Consider the following 19,293-nt stretch of genomic DNA (forward strand, 5'->3'; position numbering starts at 1 on the left):
GGCGTTGTCGGCGGCGGGGCCGGCCGGGCGGGCGCTGCTCTCCTTCCCCAGAAAGTTGAACTCGGACTCGGCGGCGGCCCGGGAGGAAGTGTCGGGAGCGACGGCGCGGCGGGCCAATGGGCGCGGGGCTCGGTGACGTCACGGGGCGGGCCCCGGGGGCCCCGGGACGGAAGGGGGCCGGGGAGGGCGGGCCCGGGGCGCGGGAGGCGCGGCGGAGGGGGCCCGCGCGGCCCTCGGTTCCCCGGCGAGCGCCCGGGCCTTGGGGAGTTTGGCTTACTTCTCCCGGACTCGCGGGGTCCGCGGGGCGGGTCCCCCTCGCGCCCCACCCCGGGCTCAGGAGGCGCCTGGCCCTCGGAGGCGCTGCAAGGCCGCATCCGGCGCCCACTGCGGGGAGCGCGTGGGACAGCGGGGCTCAGGTGTGCGGACCTCGGGCGAGGTGCACGGAATGGGGCAAGCCGAGGGGAGCCCCCCGAGTGGGGTGCCTGTGCTGGCAGAGCTGGCCTGGCGGGGACTGGGGGGGGTCCTCCGATCTCGAAGGCGTTGGGGTCCCCGGGGAGGGGTGTCTCCCTTCCAGCTGCTCCCCACTCCCCCTGCCAAGGCTGTTGGGGAGACAGCATGCCCACGTCGTCGGGGACTGGCGGATTATCCTGGGGTGCAGGCGAGCGTCTCTCTGGTGAGGTGGGTCTCAGGTGCTCTCCAGCGGTTTCTCCACGTGAGATGGGGCCCCCCCACGCTGGAAAGGTTCAGTGGCTGCGGCTGACAGGCAGACAAGGGCAGACGGCACCCCAGCAAGAATCCCCTACGGGCTTGCTGTAGTGCCAGGCCGATCTCCACTCCTCTCCTGGTTGGGGTGCAGGACTTGACCCCCCATTGACTGAAGTGAGGGGCCGGCCACCATCCACTTCCCACACAGAAGCCCCCAGGGACCCTGCAGAGGCCCAGCCCCGGCCCGGCAGCACTGCGGTTGGTACAGTGACAATTGTCACCACATCCGGGGGCTGCCGCTGGGAGGAAGTGTGAGGCCGAGAAACCCAAACCCCACCTGGGAGGCGCTCAGAGCCAGGGCTAGGGCTGAAGGGACGCGGGGAGCCGGCCAGGTGTCACCCCCCCCCCCCCGGCTCACCTTGCCAACGGGCCCCCACACCTTGCCCCAGGTGGACACCACAGTGAGGCGCCTCCCATGCCAGCCCGGCTCTGTTCTGGGCTCTGAGCATTATGGGGGTGTAAGGGATGTTGGGGAGAAGTGGACAGGCCCTGGGACACGCAGCACCTCCACCTGCTTCTGGACAACTGCGGGCATCCCCATGGCCCCCACCACAGGACATCCATGTGCCCTGTCACATCTAGCCCCTGTGGGTGGGGCAGTCCCCGGGGAAGAGCCACAGGACGGCATGAGGGACAGGAGATTCGGTCCTGTGCCCCCACTTCCGCCTCCCACCCACACCCGCCAGACTCCCTCACCCTCCCACAGGCCTCCCCACCACATCTTTTGTGGCCCCCCAATCAGCACGGCTACAGCTTACTCCAAAGGGTTTATTGAGACAGGGTTCACGGACAGTCGGGGGGGTGGGGGGGTGGGCTTATAAACAGGAACCAGGATGGGGCCCGAGGCACAGGGTGAGACCCCAGAAGAGTGAAATAAATAGAGGCAGAGTAGAGGGGTGGGGGGGCAGACTATCACACAGTGATAACATGGGGGGCTCCATTAAAATCCCGTTTATTTATACAGATATACAGGGAGTCGGGGGGGAACCCCACTCCACCCACCATGCCCCAGAGTGAGGGGAGGTGGGGGCACCCCCCAGGGCAGTGTCTGTTCCCCAGCAGCTGCGGGCCCTGGGGGTGCCCAGTAGTGTGGAGGGGCCGCGGGGAGGGGCTGCTGTAGCCAGGCCACCCTAGAAGGACCTGGAGGGAGGCCAGGCTGGTTCCATGGCTCCCCAGGGGGCCCCGAGCAAGGGGTCTGGGGCTCTGCCCAGCCCAGTTCCCACCCAAGTTCAAGAGGATGGAGAAGAGTTGGGTTCAAAGAGAAACTGGCACCTTCTGGCGTCTTGGAAAAGTAGAGTGATCCCAAGGACACCCAGCCTTGGCTTGGCTGTGCTGCCCCCAGAGAAAGCAGCTCAGGGTCCGGGAGCCAAGGATCTGGTAGAGAAGAAACTCCCAGGGGTCATCCTGGTGGGCTCTCCGGAGGTGTTGATACCCCAGGCCGCATGTTGGGGAAGGCAGGCATCCAGGAGGGCCTCCTGAGGGAGGATGGGTCCGTAGCACCTCCAGGCCCAGGCCAGCAGGAGTAAGGCAGGAGTCACCTGGGAGACAAAGGGGAAGGGAAGGGAGGCCACACCGCTTCTTCCAGGCAGCGAGGGGACCGGGCATCAGTGGAATGGGACCCCCAGCAGGTGTGTTGGTGCCCTCACCTCCGGCCCCCTGCCCGGCGCCAGGGCAGGGCCATGGGCATCAGATGAAGACCTTGGCCAGGGCATCGGCGCCGGCGCTGGCAATGAGCGCCTTGCTGGGGTGGCAGGCCACGGCGTGGATGGCCTCTTCGTGCTTCTTGCGGTGTGCCGTGATCTCCTGCACGCACGTCTTGTTGTCTAGGCTCCATAGGCGCAGTGAGCAGTCGTGACCTGCGGGACAGGCCATCGTGTGGGTCAGGAAAGAGGGGTACAGGGCCCCGAGCAATGTGGAGGAATCCCGCTACTGCAGGCTCCCCCTGCTTGTCCTATGGATGCAGTCCTGTGTCCCAACCCTGGCCCGAAGTGGCCATGCGGAAGCCCTGGGTAGGCCCAAGGGAGGGGAGGGGCTGGATGGACAGAAGTGGGGGTGGCTGGACGAACAGGTCAAGCCTAGAGAGGAGAGTTCCCGCTATCACTGCTGCCCCAAACCCACTTACTTCCCGACAGCAGAAACATGCCGTTGGGGTCCACAGCCAGGCAGGTGACAGCATCCAGGTGGGCCACCATGGAGTGCACGGCTTTCCCTGGGGACAGGAGGGCTCAATGTGGGCGCGAGGGCTCATGTCACACTGTCTAGGAAGCACGCGGGGGGGTGGGGTGGGTAGGGCTCACCTGTCCGGTTGTCCAGGAAGCGGATGCCTCTGTCGTCATGGGCGGTGATGGTGAGGGGCTCACTGGGGTGACTCACTACCTGGTTGATCTGCATTGGGCCTGGGAGTGGGGGCAGGTCAGATCAGAGGCAGCCCCAGAGGTAGGCAGAGGCACTCGCCTGTGTGTTGGGTCCCCGCATCTCACGCCCCTTACCACTGCTCCCACGTGACTCGAGCGTCAGGAGGGCACTGGCGGCCTCCAGGTCATAGAGGACGGTGTCACCGGAGCGGAAGGACGCCACCACGTGGGCAGGCTGGGTGCTGGTGAAGGCCACGGAGGTGGGGGTGCCGTGCTCTGGGCGAGATGGACCGAGGCTGGGGATGGACCTGGGGAGCCAAGCCGGGCCCCACCAACCCCCTTTTGTCAGTCCTGGAGGGTGTGTGTCCTGGGTGGCAGGACCGCTTACTCACCACTGGCCGCGGGGAAGGTGCAGAGGCAGGCAGGGCCACGGCCGCTGGGGTCCCAGATGCGGACGGTGCCGTCGGCCGAGCAGGAGGCCAGGCGCTGGGCCACGCCACTGAAGGCCAGGCCCCACACCGCATCGCTGTGGCCCTCCAGGACATGGCTCAGCACACTGGGATCTGCGAGGAGTCAATTTGTTTACCACCGCTGCCAGCACGGGGATCCCCAGCAGCCTGCTACAGAGGCCATATGCTGGGCTAAGGGCCAGCTCTCGCTTGCTTACTCACCGTAGCCATCATAAGGGTCCATGTTGAGATCGGGGACCTTCCAGCTGCGGATGCAGGCATCGGCGCCCCCGCTGAAGCAGCACTCGCTGCCGGGGCCCATGGTCACGGCCAGCACCGGGCCCCTAAGGGGGAAAGGAAGAGCTGTGCACCTGCCTTCAACCAGACTGACAGGGTCCAGAACCTGGAGCCGGGGAAATCATCGAGGACCCTGGGGCCCAAGACGGTCCCTTCCTTACCTGTGAGCCCGAAAGGCGTGGATGGGTTCCACGTCCAACGCAGCGTTCCTGCGGGGTGGGAGGGAGATGGTCATCAGGCCTACACCCCTGACTCCACTTCCTGGCTATGGGCAGCCCCAGCCCCCCTGGCCGTGCCCCCCTCACTTCTTGGCCGAGGCAGCCTTCTGCAGGTTCCAGAGCTTCAGCGTGCCATCCTCAGAGGCGGTGAGCAGCGCCGACTGGCTGTGGTGGAAGGCCAGCGAGCGGATGCCGTCGTAGTGTGAGCGGAGCGTGAACTTGGGGTTCCAGGTCTTCTTGAAGGCATCTTTGCTGTCGGAGAGCTGGGGGAGCGGGCTCCTGAGGGTCTGTCTGTCTCGAAGGTGCCCATCGCCATCCCCACACCCCTGCTTCCACACCTCTCAGGGACCCCAAGGGGTGGCCCCTGGTGGGAAGGGGGAGGTTCTGGATAAGAAGGGGCAGGACCACAGGAGGGGTGGGGGGCCCAGAGCCAGTTTGTGTGAGGGCTGGGATTCAGCACATAGTACCTTGGACTTAAGTAGCGCGTGAGGGGTTGATGGGGGGGAGAAAGTCCCACCCAGCCCTAGCAAAAGGGGGTATGAGGCACAGTCCCCCAACAGCAGAGCCAGGCAGGCAAGGGTGACCCCTGGTGGCCGGCACCTCCACTCAGTGGGAGGCGTGAGTGAGCGGGAAGGAAACATGGGGAGTCTCAAGACACCCTGAGGACTTACGTCACAGCTGAGGTCGTTGTCGTTGGTGACAGTCAGATCGGCCAAATCCCCCAGGCTCACCTCCCCGCCCCCGATAGTGTCCATGATGAAAACGTCTGAGGAGAAGCCAAAGGACCCTGGTGGGGTACGGGAGGGGGCGCCAAGGTGGAAGGGAAGGTGAGGAGAGAAAAAGGGGTACAGGAGAGGACAAGATCAGGATTCTCAGCCGGAGGGAGAGAGAGAAAGACGGGGAGAGACAGAGGGACGGACGGACAGTAGGGCGGGCCAGACAGGGCAGCAGAGACAGACAGACACGAGGACTCAGGCAAGACAGGGAGGCTGCGGTCTGGGGGGCTCCTACCTTCGTGCGGCCGGGGCTGGGGTGTGCCAGGAGGCGGGCCGGTCACTTTGGGGGGCAGCCCATCCACATCCCGAAGGTCAGCCAGAATCCCCTGCAGTTTGACCCGCCGGCTCTCTGCGGCGACAAGGCCCAAGGTGGGCGGGGAGTGAGCTGCTGTGAGCTGGACCCACCTGCCCCAAACTGGGGGCTCAGTGAGGCTCGAGGGGCTGCAAGTTGCTGCCCTGCCAGGGCCATGGGCCCCAGCTGCCCACGTGACCAAAGCCTCACAGCTCTATGTGGGGGGCTGGAGGAAGAGCCCCCCCACCGCCTTCATCCTGCCCCCCCCATCGGCCCAGCAGGCGCTGTGCGAGCTTCTTGCAAGCCTGGCAGTCCGGCTGCAGGAAAAGGGGCGGCCCTCAAGTCTCTTGGGATCCCCAGGGCAGGGACAGAGCTGGCCTGGCAGGCTCCGGCCACTCAGCTCAGGAAGTGTCTCTGTCCGGCGGGGCTTGGGCAGGAAGCAGCTGCAGGCAGAGGGCGGAGTAACAGCATCCAGAGACCACCCCTCGCTCACCCAGCTCGTGGGGGGCCCCATCCCCAGTGCAGCGCCGTGGGTCTGTTGAGCCATCGCCATCCTCCCCGGAGCCCAGGAAGTCGAACTCGTTGATGGCGTCCTCCGAGTCATCCTCCTCGTCTTCGTCCTCCATCTCGGGCCCTAAGGCCTTGGACGGCAGCTGGGGCACAAAGAAAATGGCCAGTGAGGTGAGGGGCTCTGACAGGACCCGGCACCTACAAGAACACACACCGGTGTTCCCTGTGGGCTCCTCCCCCATGGGAAGCCTAATGTGGCCCCCTGCTGGAGACTTCTGGGACTGCACCTTCCCAGAGGCGCACCCCCCAAACAAGGGATCCCTGCTTCCCAGCCAGGCTTTTCAGGAAGGAAAGTCCGAGCTGGAAAGGAGCCCAAACTGGGCTGCTGGGCGTGAACATGCACGCAGTCAGGAAGTGGCTCCTACCTGCCCTGAGCATCCCGTTCCCACAGGAGGTGAGCAAACTAAGGCCTGGCTTTGCCCAGGTGCCTGGCTCTGAGGGTGTAGGATGGCTGGGGCCGCCCCCTTTCCTCGTCCCCTCCAAGAAGGCTGCATCTCTGCTCTCAAGTAACAGGCAGCGCTACTTTTTTTTGTGTGTATGTGTGGTTTTTGGGTCACACCCGGCAGTGCTCAGGAGTTATTCCTAGCTCCAGGTTCAGAAATTGCTCCTGGCAGGTACGGGGGACCATAAGGGGCTCCGGGATTCCAACCGATGACCTCCTGCATGAAAGGCAAATGCCTTACCTCCCTGCTATCTCTACGGCCCCAGGCAGTGCTACTTTTAACAGTAGCAATAGTAAGAACATTTTTGCAATACCTCCTGCAAGCAACACCACCCAGGCATCAAGCACCCAGCAAGCAGGAACCAAGGAGTAAGAGTCCCCCTGTCCCTCCCAATTGCCAGGCTGAATACCACCTCACAGGCCAACCCCAATGATAAAGCCCAGCAGTGCACCCCAAGTTGGGACTGGGGGACATCAAGAGAGGGGCCTCAGGGCTGAGACCATTCCTGCATGTGGGAGCTCCAGCACCAAGCATCCCACAGACACCAGGCTCCTGTGCAGGAAGCTGCAGCCGGGCCCGGGTGGCCCTGCCTCCAGCTGGAGCCCCTAAAGCTCTATGGCATGGAGCCCCGCAGACAGCAGACACCCAGCCTGACACAGCGAGAAGCCCGCAGCCTAGCAAGCAAGAGGGGCGGGAAATTCCCAGAGGCGGAGGCCGGACGGGCAGGCCCACCTTCCCACGCGCTTTCTTGTGCTGTCCACTGTCCAGCTCGTCGTCGTCGTCACTGTCCTCATCCTCGCAGTTCTGCAGGAAGGGGACCTGCTCCAGCACCGAGCCAGCCCGGCGCTCCCTGCCGTCCTTGCCCGCTGCGTTCCTGCCCACGAGGACGGGGACGGGCGTCAAGAGTTGTCCCTGCTGGCTTAGGCCTGACTCCCCAGTGCCCGGCGCTGAGGAAGGAGAGGGGGACTCGGGGCTCCCCACTCAACCCCTTCACAGGAGGGTGAGACCCCGCTGCCCACCTGCCTGAATGGGCCCCTCTCTCTCACCCAGCTATAAATCACAGGCTCCCCACAACTCGGGCAAGCCCAAACTCTTCATCAGCCTGAGACCCTCCTGGTAAGGACCGCCCAGCATGCACGCACCCTCCTTAGCAGGCGGGAGCAGATGGGGCGCTGGGAAAGGGCCTTACCTCTTGATCTGCTCCTCAATCTGCTTCACCAGCAGAGATTCCCCACCGCTGAGCGCACCGGGGCCCGGTGTGGGTCTGGGGGCCCCCTCGCTGGGCTCAGCCGTGCCATTGAGCTCTGGGGCACGGCCCAGGAGGGATCGTACACGCTTGGAGCGCATGTCCAGGATGGTATCGGTGTAGCCCACCTCTTCCAGGTATCTGCCGGAGACAGGGCATAGTCAAACCACCTCCCACTGCTGAGCACGCCCCACACCCCGTTTCAGTTTCCAGACTCTTCCTGCACAGGGATGGGCCAGGGCCAAGGACAGAAAGTGTTGTCGCTTCAAGTGCTAATATGTGGTTTATGTGGGGCTTCAGGGGCATCCCTGGGGGTGCTTGGGTCACTCCCAGCAATACTGGAGACATCGCTGAGGACAGAGCCGCTGCTAGCCCTCAGCCGCTCATTTGGACCAGTGTCAGGATCAGGGCCAAGAAGGCGGCTGACAGAGAGGAGCACCCCAGGAGCACTGGGCCAGGACCCGACCACCATCAGGTGTGATCCCAGACCAAAACCAAGATGTGACTGACTGTCCGGGGTATAGGATGGCCCTGAGATCAGCATCACCGACAGACGAGCCGCTGCCTGGGACCCCCTCTGGGCAAGGACACCCCACACCCCCGCAGGCCAAGTCTCTGGCGACACCAACAGCAGGTGCCAGAAAGTTCCAGGGGCCCGGGAACCCGAAGGAGGGGGCTGTCGCATCTTTCTGGAAGCTTCCCGTACTTCAGCACGCCCTTCCTTGACACACAGGCCCTTAGGAGCAGGGGGCAGGGAACGTCCAGGGTCCCATCTCCCCACTCACTGTCGCAGGAGCTGCCGGCCCTCCTTCCACACCAGCGGGGTGTTTTCCAGAGTGACCGACTCCACGGGGCCATTGGACACTGCGGGGGTGAGGGGATAGGGCTCAGTGTGGGACCTTCCCTGCGGCCTCCCCCAGACCTGCCTGGCTGCTCAGGTGGGCTGACGCTAACCCCTCACCCCTGGGCCCTACTCTCCATTCCCTGATCTAGCAGCAACCACTCAGACAGTCAGTGGCCACCGCATCCTGACCCCAATACCCTGCTCCCCAAGAGCAAGCGCTCAGGTTCCTTGATGGCCCTGGTTGAAGCCGCCCAACCGCCTCCCGGAAAAAGGGACCTGGGCAGAACCCCCCCCCACACACACACCCCCGTTCCCAGGGCTAGTGGGAGGGGGGCACCTGGCTCCGACGGCTCTGGCTTCTTCTCCCCCTGGTTCAGGTCGGTCCCAAACTTCAGCTTATGATATTTGGCCCTGAAAGAGCAGGGGATAAGGGGATGTCAGGAGGGTGGACGTGGCCAGCACTCAGCCCAGATCCCCCCACTGCGATGCCACCCTGAGGGAGGGCACTAAGGCCACAGGGGTCACGGGGCCCTGACGCAGAGTAGCTCGTGCTGGTCTGGACCCCCCTCACTCACTCCAACACCCCCACGCCTCGCACCCACCTCTCCTGCTTCAACGCATACTCCAGCATCTTGATCCGCCTCACCAGGTCTGTCTTGAGGTTCTCCTGGCCCTTCCGCTCCCCCTGCAGGAAGGCGACCTGAGCCTGGGCAGGAGACAAGAAAAGGGCTCAGACTTGGGCGCAGGCTCAGGCTAGCCAGCCTGCGAAAGGACAGCAGCCCTGAGCCGGATCCCTGGGAGTGACTTCTGGAGCTCCTTCTGGAGCTCAGGGTGCAGTGGGCGGGCAAGTGGCTACCCCACCTCCTCAGACTCCCAGGCCTACAGGTGTGGGTCCCCCTCTGTTGCTCAGGGCAGTCTTTGGCTACAGCTTTCCCCATCTTCCCGGATCCAGTTCCCAGACGGTCCATCCCTGCTGCCTCTGCCCTGCAATCCCAATCCCATCCCCTGCTTCCAGGCAGTAGCTCACCCAGGAGGGCCAGATTGACAGCACAGTTGGTATTGCCTCAGCCTTGCATGCAGCCAACCCGAGACCAACCCAGGTTCAATCCCAGCATCCCATATGATCCCCCAAGCCTGCCAGGAGCAATTCCTGACCACAGAGCCAGGAGTAACTCGAGGGCCACCAGGGATGGCCCCAAAACAAAACAAAAAGCAGCTCGCCCAGGAAGACACCCCGGGTTTCAGTCATCAACCTAGGCCTGAGGAGGGACTGTGCCAACAGCCTGGCAGCCACCATGAGGAAACCCAGGGCCCTGGCCCTGCCGCAGGTTGCCCCGGCTATGCTGACTACAGGAGGTTGTGGGGGTCTCCCAGGCTGCAGGGAGCAGTGCTGAGCACAGGGGAGGGAGGTGCTGAAAGGTCTAAGCCAAGGGGAGATGCAGTCCAGAGCACTGAGGTAACCAGAATTCCAGTTTCAACGTGGGGAGCAGAGCTGAAGGCAGACACCCCAATGCACACTGGCTGGGATGGCAGCTGCGTAATCCTGGAGTGTGGAGGAAGGGGGGGTCCTGACTTTCCTTCCTGCACCCATGATGGATTCCCAGCCCCACTGCACCCCATATCCCCTGAGGAGGAGGAGCAAGCAGACACTGGGGCTCAAGGTGTCCATCTGTGGACCCCGCACAGAGGAAAGCAGAGGTGGCCTCACACCCACATTGCAGCCACTCCTGGAGCCAGGCCCCAAACTTACACAGTGGGGAGCCGCAGCTGCCTCCCCTCCGGCTGTTCCCCCGAGGGCCCATCTGGCACCCACCCCCTCCCAAGCTCGGCGCCACGTGCCTGGAAGGCTCCCCCATATACACCCCAGAGCCCAGGTGAGGCTGGCGGCCGGGAGGGGACCCTCTGCCTTGAAGGTGTGGGACAGCATTCTGACAGCCCAGAGATGCGTCTGGCCCCAAGAAATCCCTCCCAGATCCCACCGTGCACGAGAAATGGTCTTTGGGGCCTCCTCTCTGGCCTGGAAATGTCTGCAGGGTGAACACAGTAGGGACCAATTCCAGGACCCCCTGAAACTGACACTGACCTGCTTCTTAACTCCCGCCTCCAATGCTGGCTGCCTCCTGGCCAGGTCCCCAAACCCAGGGACAGAGAATCCACCAGAACCTCCCAGCCAGTCTAGGTTTGGGCGGCTCTCGGAAAAGCTGCATCCCTGGGTGACAGACAGGCCAGAGCAAAGCTTGGGCAGAAAGCTGCTTCGGCGGGGAGTGTAAACTGGGGGTCCTGGTACAGCCCAAGCCACCATCAGCCTCTGCTCTCACCCAGGACAGGGAGCGCCTCCTGCATCCCTTCCTGATGAAAAACCCTGGGGCGCCTGGGCATGAGAGGGCCCCCCCCCCAACCCTGTGGCCCCTCCACAGCACAGACTTCTGGAAAGGGCTTCTCAGAGGGCAACAAGTGCTCTGGGCAGCTGGGAGAGGGCCCGGACACCCGTCGTGAGCACTCAACACTGGCAAGAGGATCCTGGAGGGGGCGTATGGGGGAAAAGGACCAAGAGTCCCCAAGGGACACTGTCCCCTCTCACTCCCACACTTTCGGGCAGGAGGAAAGAGCCGCTGACCCAGTACCCGGGAACCGGAAAGTCACTCCCAGGAAAAGACAAGCTGAGGTCACAGGGTTGGAGTCAGTATCAGCAGAGTCCATCCAGCTCTCCAAGGGCTAAAGGGGGGGGGGGGGGGGACGGGATGCAGCGGGGGCGGGGGACTCTCATGCTCTGTCTCAGAGGGGTAGGCCGCAGGGGAAGGCTGTGTGGTGGCCATAGTGGGGACCTGTGTGATGATCCGAGCCCAGGTGAGAAGACACCTTTCTTGCAAGCAGAGACCCTGGGTTTGATTCCCAGCACAGCTAAAAGAAGAAACGCTCCCCAAACTAATCTGGTGACAGCCTGGATGAACCCAGTATGCTACTTCCTAGACCGGTATCTCACCAGCACTGGGTGTCAGCGGGGGTGTGCCCACGTCCACAGCACCCCTGACCCCAAGGGCGACCCCTAGAATTACTGCTCCCTCCACCCGTGGCCTCCACATCAACCTCTTTGGTTATTCAGAAGGGGGGAACAGGGGACAGCTCCCCATTCCAGAACGTGGCCAGAACTGAACACTACCTGGCATCCAAGGCCCCTTAGTGCCCCAAGCACGTAACAACTCCTCAATAAACTGTGCCGCCACCCGGGTGCTGAGGAGGACAAGGACAAAGACTTGGGCATCGCAGGAGTTGACTGACAGAGAATCTGGGAGAGGGCCCCAGAAGCAAAGAGGGGCGCTTACATAAGGGTGCTCGCCCACCAGCCCAGGAATAGGCGTGGGAGAATGGGGGGGGGGGGCGCTTTCCTTATTCGTCCCAAGAACCGATTCCTCCCCTAAGCCAGAAGGGGAGGGGGGAAGTGGGCTTGCAGAAGCAGGAGTCCCAACTTCTGCTCCCACCCCACCTTGGGGACCCCTCATAGACCCCTGCCCCGGGGGCACTGAGGCTCACTCTCCTCAGGTACCCCCAGGAGTCAAGCAAGGTCACCCAACCTGGAGCAGAGTCTCGCAGAGGCTCTTCCCAGCATCACCCCGGGGGGCGCACCCCCGATCCCCAGATGCTCCCCACAAACGTGCCTGCCAAGACACCTACTCATGCAGCCTCCTCTTGTACCAATGTCACCCCCAGATCCCACAGACTCCCCCTCACTGTCCCCATCCCAGATTCCCTAATCTGCAGCCTAAGTGGGGGCCCGAACCCGCATACCCCCGTGAGAGGGGGAGTATCCTAACATACCCTTACTTCACACACACCCCCACTTGCTTTCCCCCAAAAGTAGACTTTGGGCTCTCAAGCTTCCTTGCACCCCGGGGACCCCGACCCACCCACCCTCCGCTGCTACAGCGGGCAGCCACCCCTGCCAAGGCCTCCCCCAACTTTTCCCTTTTGTACCGAGCAGCAGCAAGCAAGCAAGCAAGCAGCCAAGCGCTGTCACCCTGGGGTGGGCGGGTTGGAAACCACCCCGTCCCTCGGCCTGGCACCCCGAAATCCCTCCTCTGGCTGCCGTCCACCCGGCAGGGCCCCGAAAGCAAAGTGCCCTCCGTGCTGCGGGCCGGGACGCAAGCGTGTGGCAGACCCCAACAGCAGCAGCTGTCAAGGGGGGCCGGGGGCGGGGGCCGGGCCCGGGACCGCGATCGGGGCGCCTGAGCTCACTCGCAGGCCGGCCGCTCGCGGGCCCCGACGCTCCGGGCACCCCCAAGCCGGGCCGGGCCGGGCCCGATGGGTCGGACCGGACCGGGCCGGGCCGGGCCGGGTCGGGGCGCGCGGCCCCCGCCCCCCGACTTCCCGGCGGCCATTGCGCCAAGATGGCGGCGGTGAGCGAGCGCGGCGGGCGGGCGGGGTCCGGGTCGGGGGCCGGGGCCGGGGCCGGGGCCGTCACCTGCAGCTCGGCGCGCTCGGCCTCCCAGCGCGCCTTCTCGGCCTCGAAGCGCGCCCACTCGTGCTGGATGAAGTGCAGGATGCCGGGCAGGCTCAGGGGCTCGGGGCCCGCCGGGGGGCCGGGGCTGCCCCCGCCGCCGGAGCCCCCCTTGGCGGCCGGGCCGGGGCCGGGGCCGGGGGCTGCGGCGGCGACAGGGGCCGCCCCCGTGGGGCCGGAGCCGAGCGGGCGGCAGGAGGCGGCGGCGGCGGCGGCGACGGCGGCGGCCGCTCGCTCCTCCATCATGGAGGCCCCGGGCCGGCCCGCGCGCCGCTGAGCCTCGCGCGCCTGCGCGGACGCGCCGCTCCTTGGGCCGGCCCCCAGTGCGCGTGCGCGCGCGGCCGGACCGGGGGCGTGTCCTGTTGTGTGGGCGTGGTCCGGGCGGGACTGTTGGGTGACCACGCCCTCTTTGGCTCGCTCCGCCCACCCGTCCACCCACGGGACCTCGGAGCAGCGGCGCGCCAAAGGCCTCTGCGTCCCCGGGTTCGGGACCCGGCTCCTCCTCTAGTCCCGGACAGGCCCGGGGAGAGAGGACGGGCGGGTGGGCGGGCGATCATCGCGGGGTGGGCGTGGGGAAGAGTTCATCTACGCCTCCCCGGCGGGTCGGTTGTCATGGTAACCCTTCCCACCCTCTCAGCCTGGAACCTCCCCCTTCCCTCTTTGTGGCCAAGTGGAACCGAACCCGCCCCCCCCCCCAAAAAAAAATACCCACCGGTGTCCCTGCAGCAGGAGGAGGAGGCGGCTAAGGTAACCCAGGTCCTTCTGCCTCGCCCCTCACTGGCTGCTATGTATGGCATTCTTCTCACCTAGCACAGGTACAAAGGGGGCTCCCCACCCCACACACCCCAAGGATCCTAAGGGAAACCCTCTTTTCTTTCTCTCTGCCCCCCCTCCCCCAGCCGAGCCGCATTGCCATGGTTACCATCTCCCTCTTTCCCAGGGGGAGGGCCGTGGACCAAACCAGCCAGGTGGTTTTTTTCTTTCTTTTTTGGAGATGCTCTGCTGAGGAATGGGTTGCTATGGTTACCAGGCCCTGAACCATCCTCAGGGAAACCAAACCAGGCCAGGCCAAGTCCAGGGGCCAAGAAATAGGGCGCAGACCCCTTGGCCTTGACCCTGAGCAAGCCATTCTCAGAAGATAGGGGTTGCCTCCCCCACTCTGAGGATCCAGCTTGTCAGGGGCTGGTTGCCATGGGAACCACCCTGTCACTCTTAGCCGCCCCTTTCTGGTCACCCCAAAACTGACCTTCTCTCACACTTCTGAAACCGGGGTGTTGTTCCTAGGATTTCTAAAGCCACGGTGCTCTGACCTTCTTGCCATTATTTTTTGGACATAAGCTCCTGTTTGGTTGGATTGTGCAAAATGAGCTGATTTGGACTTTTCTGCTTCTTCCCCCAGCCCTGCAGCTGCTCTGGGCCAGAAGCGCATCCTTGAAGCTCCACCAGCCAGCTCCCTAGGAGGTAAGAAATTCCTCCGTGGGGGCCAAGGCAATAGGACAGTGGGGAAGACGCTTGCCTGGGCTGGCAGCCAATCCAGGTTAGATCCCCAGTGTCCTATATAATCCTTAACCAGCCAGGAGTGATCCCTGATCACAGGGCTAGGAGTTAGCCCTGAACATCGCCAGAAGTAGCCCCCAAACTAACAAAATACAAAGTCCTTCCACGTGGCCAGTGCTCAGGGAAGCTGCCAGGGCTTTGCCCATGGAGCGCTCCTTTTCTCTGCCCAGTCCAGCCTCCTGGTACAGACGCAGCTACTGAGGCTTGAGCTCAATCCCAACTCAGACCAAGCAATCCCTGGCCTGAAGTGAAACTGGACCCACTCTCCTTTTTGGGGGGCACCAAGAAACAACTCAGGGCTTGCCTAAGCTGTTCTCTCCCCCCCCCCAATCTCTGTTCCTATCTCTGTTCCCATCTGTGCCAGGAGCTCCCTGGAGGATGGAGCCGTGTCTGGCCTCTCCCTGTCTGGGGCCTCCTCTGCAGACTCCTTCCTCCCTTGTGCCCAAAACGCAGGCTCTGACATCATGTGCTCAATTCATCTCTTTCTTAATTACTCCATGTACCATATCTGGATTTGAAGGCACCTCTGAGGACCAGAGGGAAGCTGTAGTTTATTGGTGTAGAGCTTAATTAAGCCAGAGTTTCTATTTTGTGTTTATATTTGAATTCCCTCCCTTTTCCTTTGTTCATTTTGTTTGTTTGTCTGCTTGTTTCTTTGCTTGTTTGAGTTTTTCGGATCATACCTGGTGGTGATGTTCAGGCCTTACTCCTGGCTCTGTGCTCAGAAATCACTCCTGAAAGGACTCAGGGGACCCTCAGAGATGCCGGGGATCAGGCCCAATATTGCCACTGTTGTTGCTGCAATGGCGGGTGACTCCTTCCCTCCCGAGCTGCTCACCGGTTTGTAGCAGGCTGTGGTGCTTACCATTGTGCCGAGGACTTAGCTAGGCACACAGGTAAGGGCCAGCTGCTCGCCAGGGTCACCCCTCCGGCCCTGACACAAACATCATTTCATTTGTAGAGGGTGGCTCCCCCTTCTATATATCCAGATGTGAAAATTGCTTGTGGGGCCAGGGATCAAAGACAGCAGAGGTGCCAAGGCAACACTTGGCATGTGTGCCATCTTGGACAATTTTGGAGGGGTTGTTTTGGGGGACACACCCGGCAGTGCTCATGAGTTACTCCTGGCAGACTTGAGGGACCTTGTGGGATGCCAGGGATCGAATACGGGTGGGCCTTGGACCAGGGAAATGCCCTCCCCTCTGTGCTGTCGCTCTGCCTTCACCATTGGGGTTTTGAACTTCCGAGCATATGCTGCAAGGCAGGTGTGTTAAGCCACTAACTCCACCTGCACCATTGCTCGCTCTGACCTTGACACCCTGACACCAGCCTCATTTGGTAGTTGTTTTTGGTTTTGAGTTGGGGTCCACCTAGAGGGGGACCAAAATTAAAACCCCAAATAAGTAACTAAATAAGTGGAAGTATTTGTGCTAGCGAGGCATCTCCACTCCTTATATGTGTCTTGTCAGGCCTCATCTTCTTCCATCTCTGGCACTGCACAAAAGTAACCAAGTTATATTAGGGTTATTCCGAATTTAGAAAATAAACATACATTGCTCTAGGGATGTAGCTCAGTGATAAGGCACGTGGCTTACACATATGTCCTACTTTTGATTCCCAGTGCCAAAAACTAAAAGAAAAAAATCATCATCATCAACAACAACAACAACAACAAAAAACTGTTTTGAAGCCAACCCAAAATAGCTTGATTTATTTCCCATCAGGAAAGCAATGACCAGAGGACCCAGGATTTGAGACGTGAAGAGAAAACACAGCTGGGGAGGGCTGGAGGTCCAGTGCTAGGGTTTGGGAAGGAAGGGAAAAGTGAACAGGGCAGACTCCCCAGAGGAGGCAATGGCCAGGAGCTGTCCATATTGGGCTTGGAAAGGCGATGGGGGCATTTGTAACTCAACCTGACTTTGAATGAGAAGGGCAAAGAATTGAAGGATGGGGACGGAGCAGGTGAGGTAGGAGATTTCATTTGATAAAAACCTGACCAAGGAGCCTGAGCGACCAAATGCACCTCAGGTGGGGCACTTGCCTTGTGTACAGCTGACTGGAGTTCAATCCCTGTTATCCTACATGGTCCCCCCCCTCCCAGCCCTCCAGGAGTGATTCCTCAGTATAGATTGCTGAGGAACCCCAGAGCACCACCAGGTGTAGCCAGAAACTTAACCAAGCGTTCTTGTGTACCAACCACCCTTATTCTGAACTGAGCCACCTCTCAAGACCTACTAACTCTGGGCCCGGAGAGATAGTACAGTGGCGTTTGCCTTGCAAGCAGCCGATCCAGGACCAAAGGTGGTTGGTTCGAATCCCAGTGTCCCATATGGTCCCCAGTGCCTGCCAGGAGCTATTTCTGAGCAGACAGCCAGGAGTAACCCCTGAGCACCACCAGGTGTGACCCAAAAACCAAAAAAAAAAAAAAAAAAAAAAGACCTACTAACTCAGGAGCTGGGGTGCTAGCACAGCAGTAGGGCATTTGCTTTGCAAGTGGCTGACCCGGACGGACAGACCCGGGATTGATTCATGGCACCTCCTATGTTCCCCCAAGCCTGCCAGGAGTGATTTTTGAGTGCAGAGCCAAGAATAATCCCTGAGGGGCCGGAGTGATAGCATGGAGGTAAGGCATTTGCCTTTCATGCAGAAGGTCATCGGTTCGAATCCCGGCGTCCCATATGGTCCCCAGTGCCTGCCAGGAGCAATTTCTGAGCATGAAGCCAGGAGTAACCCCTGAGCACTGACGGGTGTGACCCAAAAACCACAAAAAAAAAAAAAAAAGAGTAATTCCTGAGTGCCACTAGGTGTGCTCCCCAAATAAAACCTACTAGCTCAGACTAGTGAGACCCCCCCAAAAAAAAAAAAAACCCTACTAGCTCAGACTAGCTGAGAATTCTGGTCTCAGAATCCACTAGAGGAACAGGGGATCTGAAGGCACCCAAAAGCAGGCACACATATCCCTCCTCCCAGAAATCTGGTGTGGCTTCCTGGAGGAGGGGAAGCCAGCTCTGAGACCCCATAAGACAGAAGAGAACGACTGACTTGGGGGAGAGGGTCCTGGGTGGAGGCCGGGCAGGGAGTGGGAATGCCGGCCGACCAGCTCGAGCCTCCTTTCGTCGCCTTCTCTCTAGCGTCCCCCGGCGTGGGCCTGGACCGCCTCCATGCGGCTCACGCGCTGCCAGGCGGCCCTGGGGGCTGCCATCGCTCTCAACCTCCTGGGTCTCCTCTACATGTCCTGGCTGCGACACCAGCCCCGAGGGACCCGCGCCCGGAATCCCCGGCCTGGAGCCGCCGCCTCCAACGGAGCCAACGGAGCCGGAGCTGGGCCCTACCGGGTCACCATCCTGGTGCGCGAGTTCGAGGCCTTTGACCACGCGGTGCCCGAGCTGGTGGACTCGTTCCTGCAGCTGGATCCGGGCCTGCCGGTGGTGGTGGCGGCCGACACGCTGCCCTACCCGCCGCTGCCCCTGCCCCGCGTGCCCAACGTGCGCCTGGCGCTGCTGCAGCCGGCCCTGGACCGGCCCGCCGCCGCCTCGCGCCCGGAGACCTACGTGGCCACCGAGTTCGTGGCGCTGGTGCCCGACGGCGCGCGGGCCGGGGTCCCGGGACAGCTGGAGCGCATGGTGGAGGCCCTGCGCGCCGGGGGCGCACGCCTGGTGGCCGCCCCGGTGGCCTCGGCCAACCCGGCGCGCTGCCTGGCCTTGAACGTGAGCGTGCGGGAGTGGACCGCACGCTACAGCAGCCGAGCCTCCAGCGCCAGCGCCAGCGCCAACTGCGACGCCCTGGACGGAGACGCCGTGGTGGTGCTCCGTGCCCGCGACCTCTTCGACCTGCCCGCGCCCCTGGCACGGCCCGTGGGCAGCGGCCTCTTCTTGCAGACCGCGCCGCGGGGCTGGACGGTGCGGCTGCTGCTGGACGCGCCCTTCCCCGCCGCCCGGCAGCCCCCGCTGGCCACGGCCCACGCGCGCTGGAAGGCCGAGCGCGAGGGACGCGCGCGGCGTGCCGCGCTTTTACGCACGCTGGGCATCCGCCTGGTGCTGCACGACGGCGACGGCGGGCGGCCCGAGTGGTTCGGCTGCGGCAAGGACAGCCCGCGCTGCTTCGGCACCGTGGCGGGCGACACCCCGGCCTACCTGTACGAGGGTCGCTGGACGCCCCCCTGCTGCCTGCGCGCGCTGCGCGAGACCGCGCGCCACGTGGTGGGCGTCCTGGAGGCGGCGGGCGTGCGCTACTGGCTGGAGGGCGGCTCGCTGCTGGGCGCGGCCCGGCACGGCGACATCATCCCCTGGGACTACGACGTGGACCTGGGCATCTACCTGGAGGACGTGGGCAGCTGCGAGCAGCTGCGCGGCGCCGAGGCCGGCTCAGTGGTGGACGAGCGCGGCTTCGTGTGGGAGAAGGCCGTGGAGGGCGACTTCTTCCGCGTGCAGTACAGCGAGACCAACCACCTGCACGTGGACCTGTGGCCCTTCTACCCCCGCAACGGCGTCATGACCAAGGACACCTGGCTCGACCACCGGCAGGACACCGAGTTCCCCGAGCACTTCTTGCAGCCGCTGGTGCCACTCGCGTTCGCGGGCTTCGTGGCGCAGGCGCCCAACAACTACCGCCGCTTCCTGGAGCTCAAGTTCGGCCCCGGCGTCATCGAGAACCCCGAGTACCCGAACCCGGCGCTCCTGAGTCTGGCACAGAGCGGCTGAAGCCTCCTCTCCTCTCCTCTTCTCCTGCCACCTCTCCCCAAGCGAAGCTCTCTTGGGTTGGGTGGGGGGTGTCCGTGCCAGCAGAGAGAGCGGCCCGAGTCTCTTATTTCTCATAGGAATAGTTTTATTTCATGGGGCACAGCGGTAGGGCGTTTGCTCTACACTCAGTTCATCCAGGATGGACAGTGATTTGAATCCTGGCATCGCATATGGTTTCCCCCCAAGCCTGCCAGGAGCGATTTCTGAGCGCAGAGCCAGGAGGAACCTCTGAGCGCTGCCGGATGTGA

General features: G+C 62.8%; 2 protein-coding genes across 3 annotated transcripts; one reads left to right on the forward strand and one right to left on the reverse strand.

Annotated features, from left to right (window-relative positions):
• Positions 1 to 1,700: 1,700 nt before the first annotated feature.
• Positions 1,701 to 12,995, reverse strand: STRN4 (striatin 4). 2 transcript variants are annotated; one of them, XM_049787246.1, is made up of 18 exons: positions 12,714 to 12,995; positions 8,857 to 8,960; positions 8,592 to 8,665; positions 8,196 to 8,274; positions 7,354 to 7,551; positions 6,897 to 7,038; positions 5,645 to 5,804; positions 5,095 to 5,208; positions 4,755 to 4,849; positions 4,171 to 4,346; positions 4,027 to 4,074; positions 3,791 to 3,912; positions 3,512 to 3,682; positions 3,255 to 3,395; positions 3,063 to 3,161; positions 2,888 to 2,974; positions 2,412 to 2,621; positions 1,701 to 2,303 (listed from the first exon to the last, which is right to left on the reverse strand). In XM_049787246.1, exons 1-17 carry the CDS (start codon positions 12,993 to 12,995, stop codon positions 2,452 to 2,454), a joined length of 2,262 nt encoding a protein of 753 aa, XP_049643203.1. In that variant the 3' UTR covers positions 1,701 to 2,303; positions 2,412 to 2,451. The 2 variants fall into 2 exon arrangements, with proteins under 2 accessions (XP_049643203.1, XP_049643202.1); XM_049787245.1 differs by having other exon boundaries at positions 4,755 to 4,870.
• A 1,152-nt stretch (positions 12,996 to 14,147) lies between these two features.
• Positions 14,148 to 19,138, forward strand: FKRP (fukutin related protein). The gene is made up of 2 exons (XM_049787269.1): positions 14,148 to 14,210; positions 17,438 to 19,138. Exon 2 carries the CDS (start codon positions 17,468 to 17,470, stop codon positions 19,004 to 19,006), a length of 1,539 nt encoding a protein of 512 aa, XP_049643226.1. The 5' UTR covers positions 14,148 to 14,210; positions 17,438 to 17,467; the 3' UTR covers positions 19,007 to 19,138.
• Positions 19,139 to 19,293: the final 155 nt, after the last annotated feature.

The sequence above is a fragment of the Suncus etruscus genome, chromosome 14, assembly GCF_024139225.1.
Source record: "Suncus etruscus isolate mSunEtr1 chromosome 14, mSunEtr1.pri.cur, whole genome shotgun sequence".
Classification (NCBI taxonomy): domain Eukaryota; kingdom Metazoa; phylum Chordata; class Mammalia; order Eulipotyphla; family Soricidae; genus Suncus; species Suncus etruscus.

Bases quoted from the DNA above. Each gene is read 5' to 3' on its own strand.
- FKRP (XM_049787269.1), top strand. From the start codon at position 17,468: ATGCGGCTCACGCGCTGCCAGGCGGCCCTGGGGGCTGCCATCGCTCTC.
- STRN4 (XM_049787245.1), bottom strand. From the start codon at position 12,995: ATGATGGAGGAGCGAGCGGCCGCCGCCGTCGCCGCCGCCGCCGCCGCC. The intron at 4,075-4,170 runs GTGAGGGGGGCA...CCCACCCCGCAG, and splicing joins AAGGCTGCCTCGGCCAAGAA to GAACGCTGCGTTGGACGTGG. The intron at 2,622-2,887 runs GTAAGTGGGTTT...CCTGTCCCGCAG, and splicing joins CATGTTTCTGCTGTCGGGAA to GTCACGACTGCTCACTGCGC.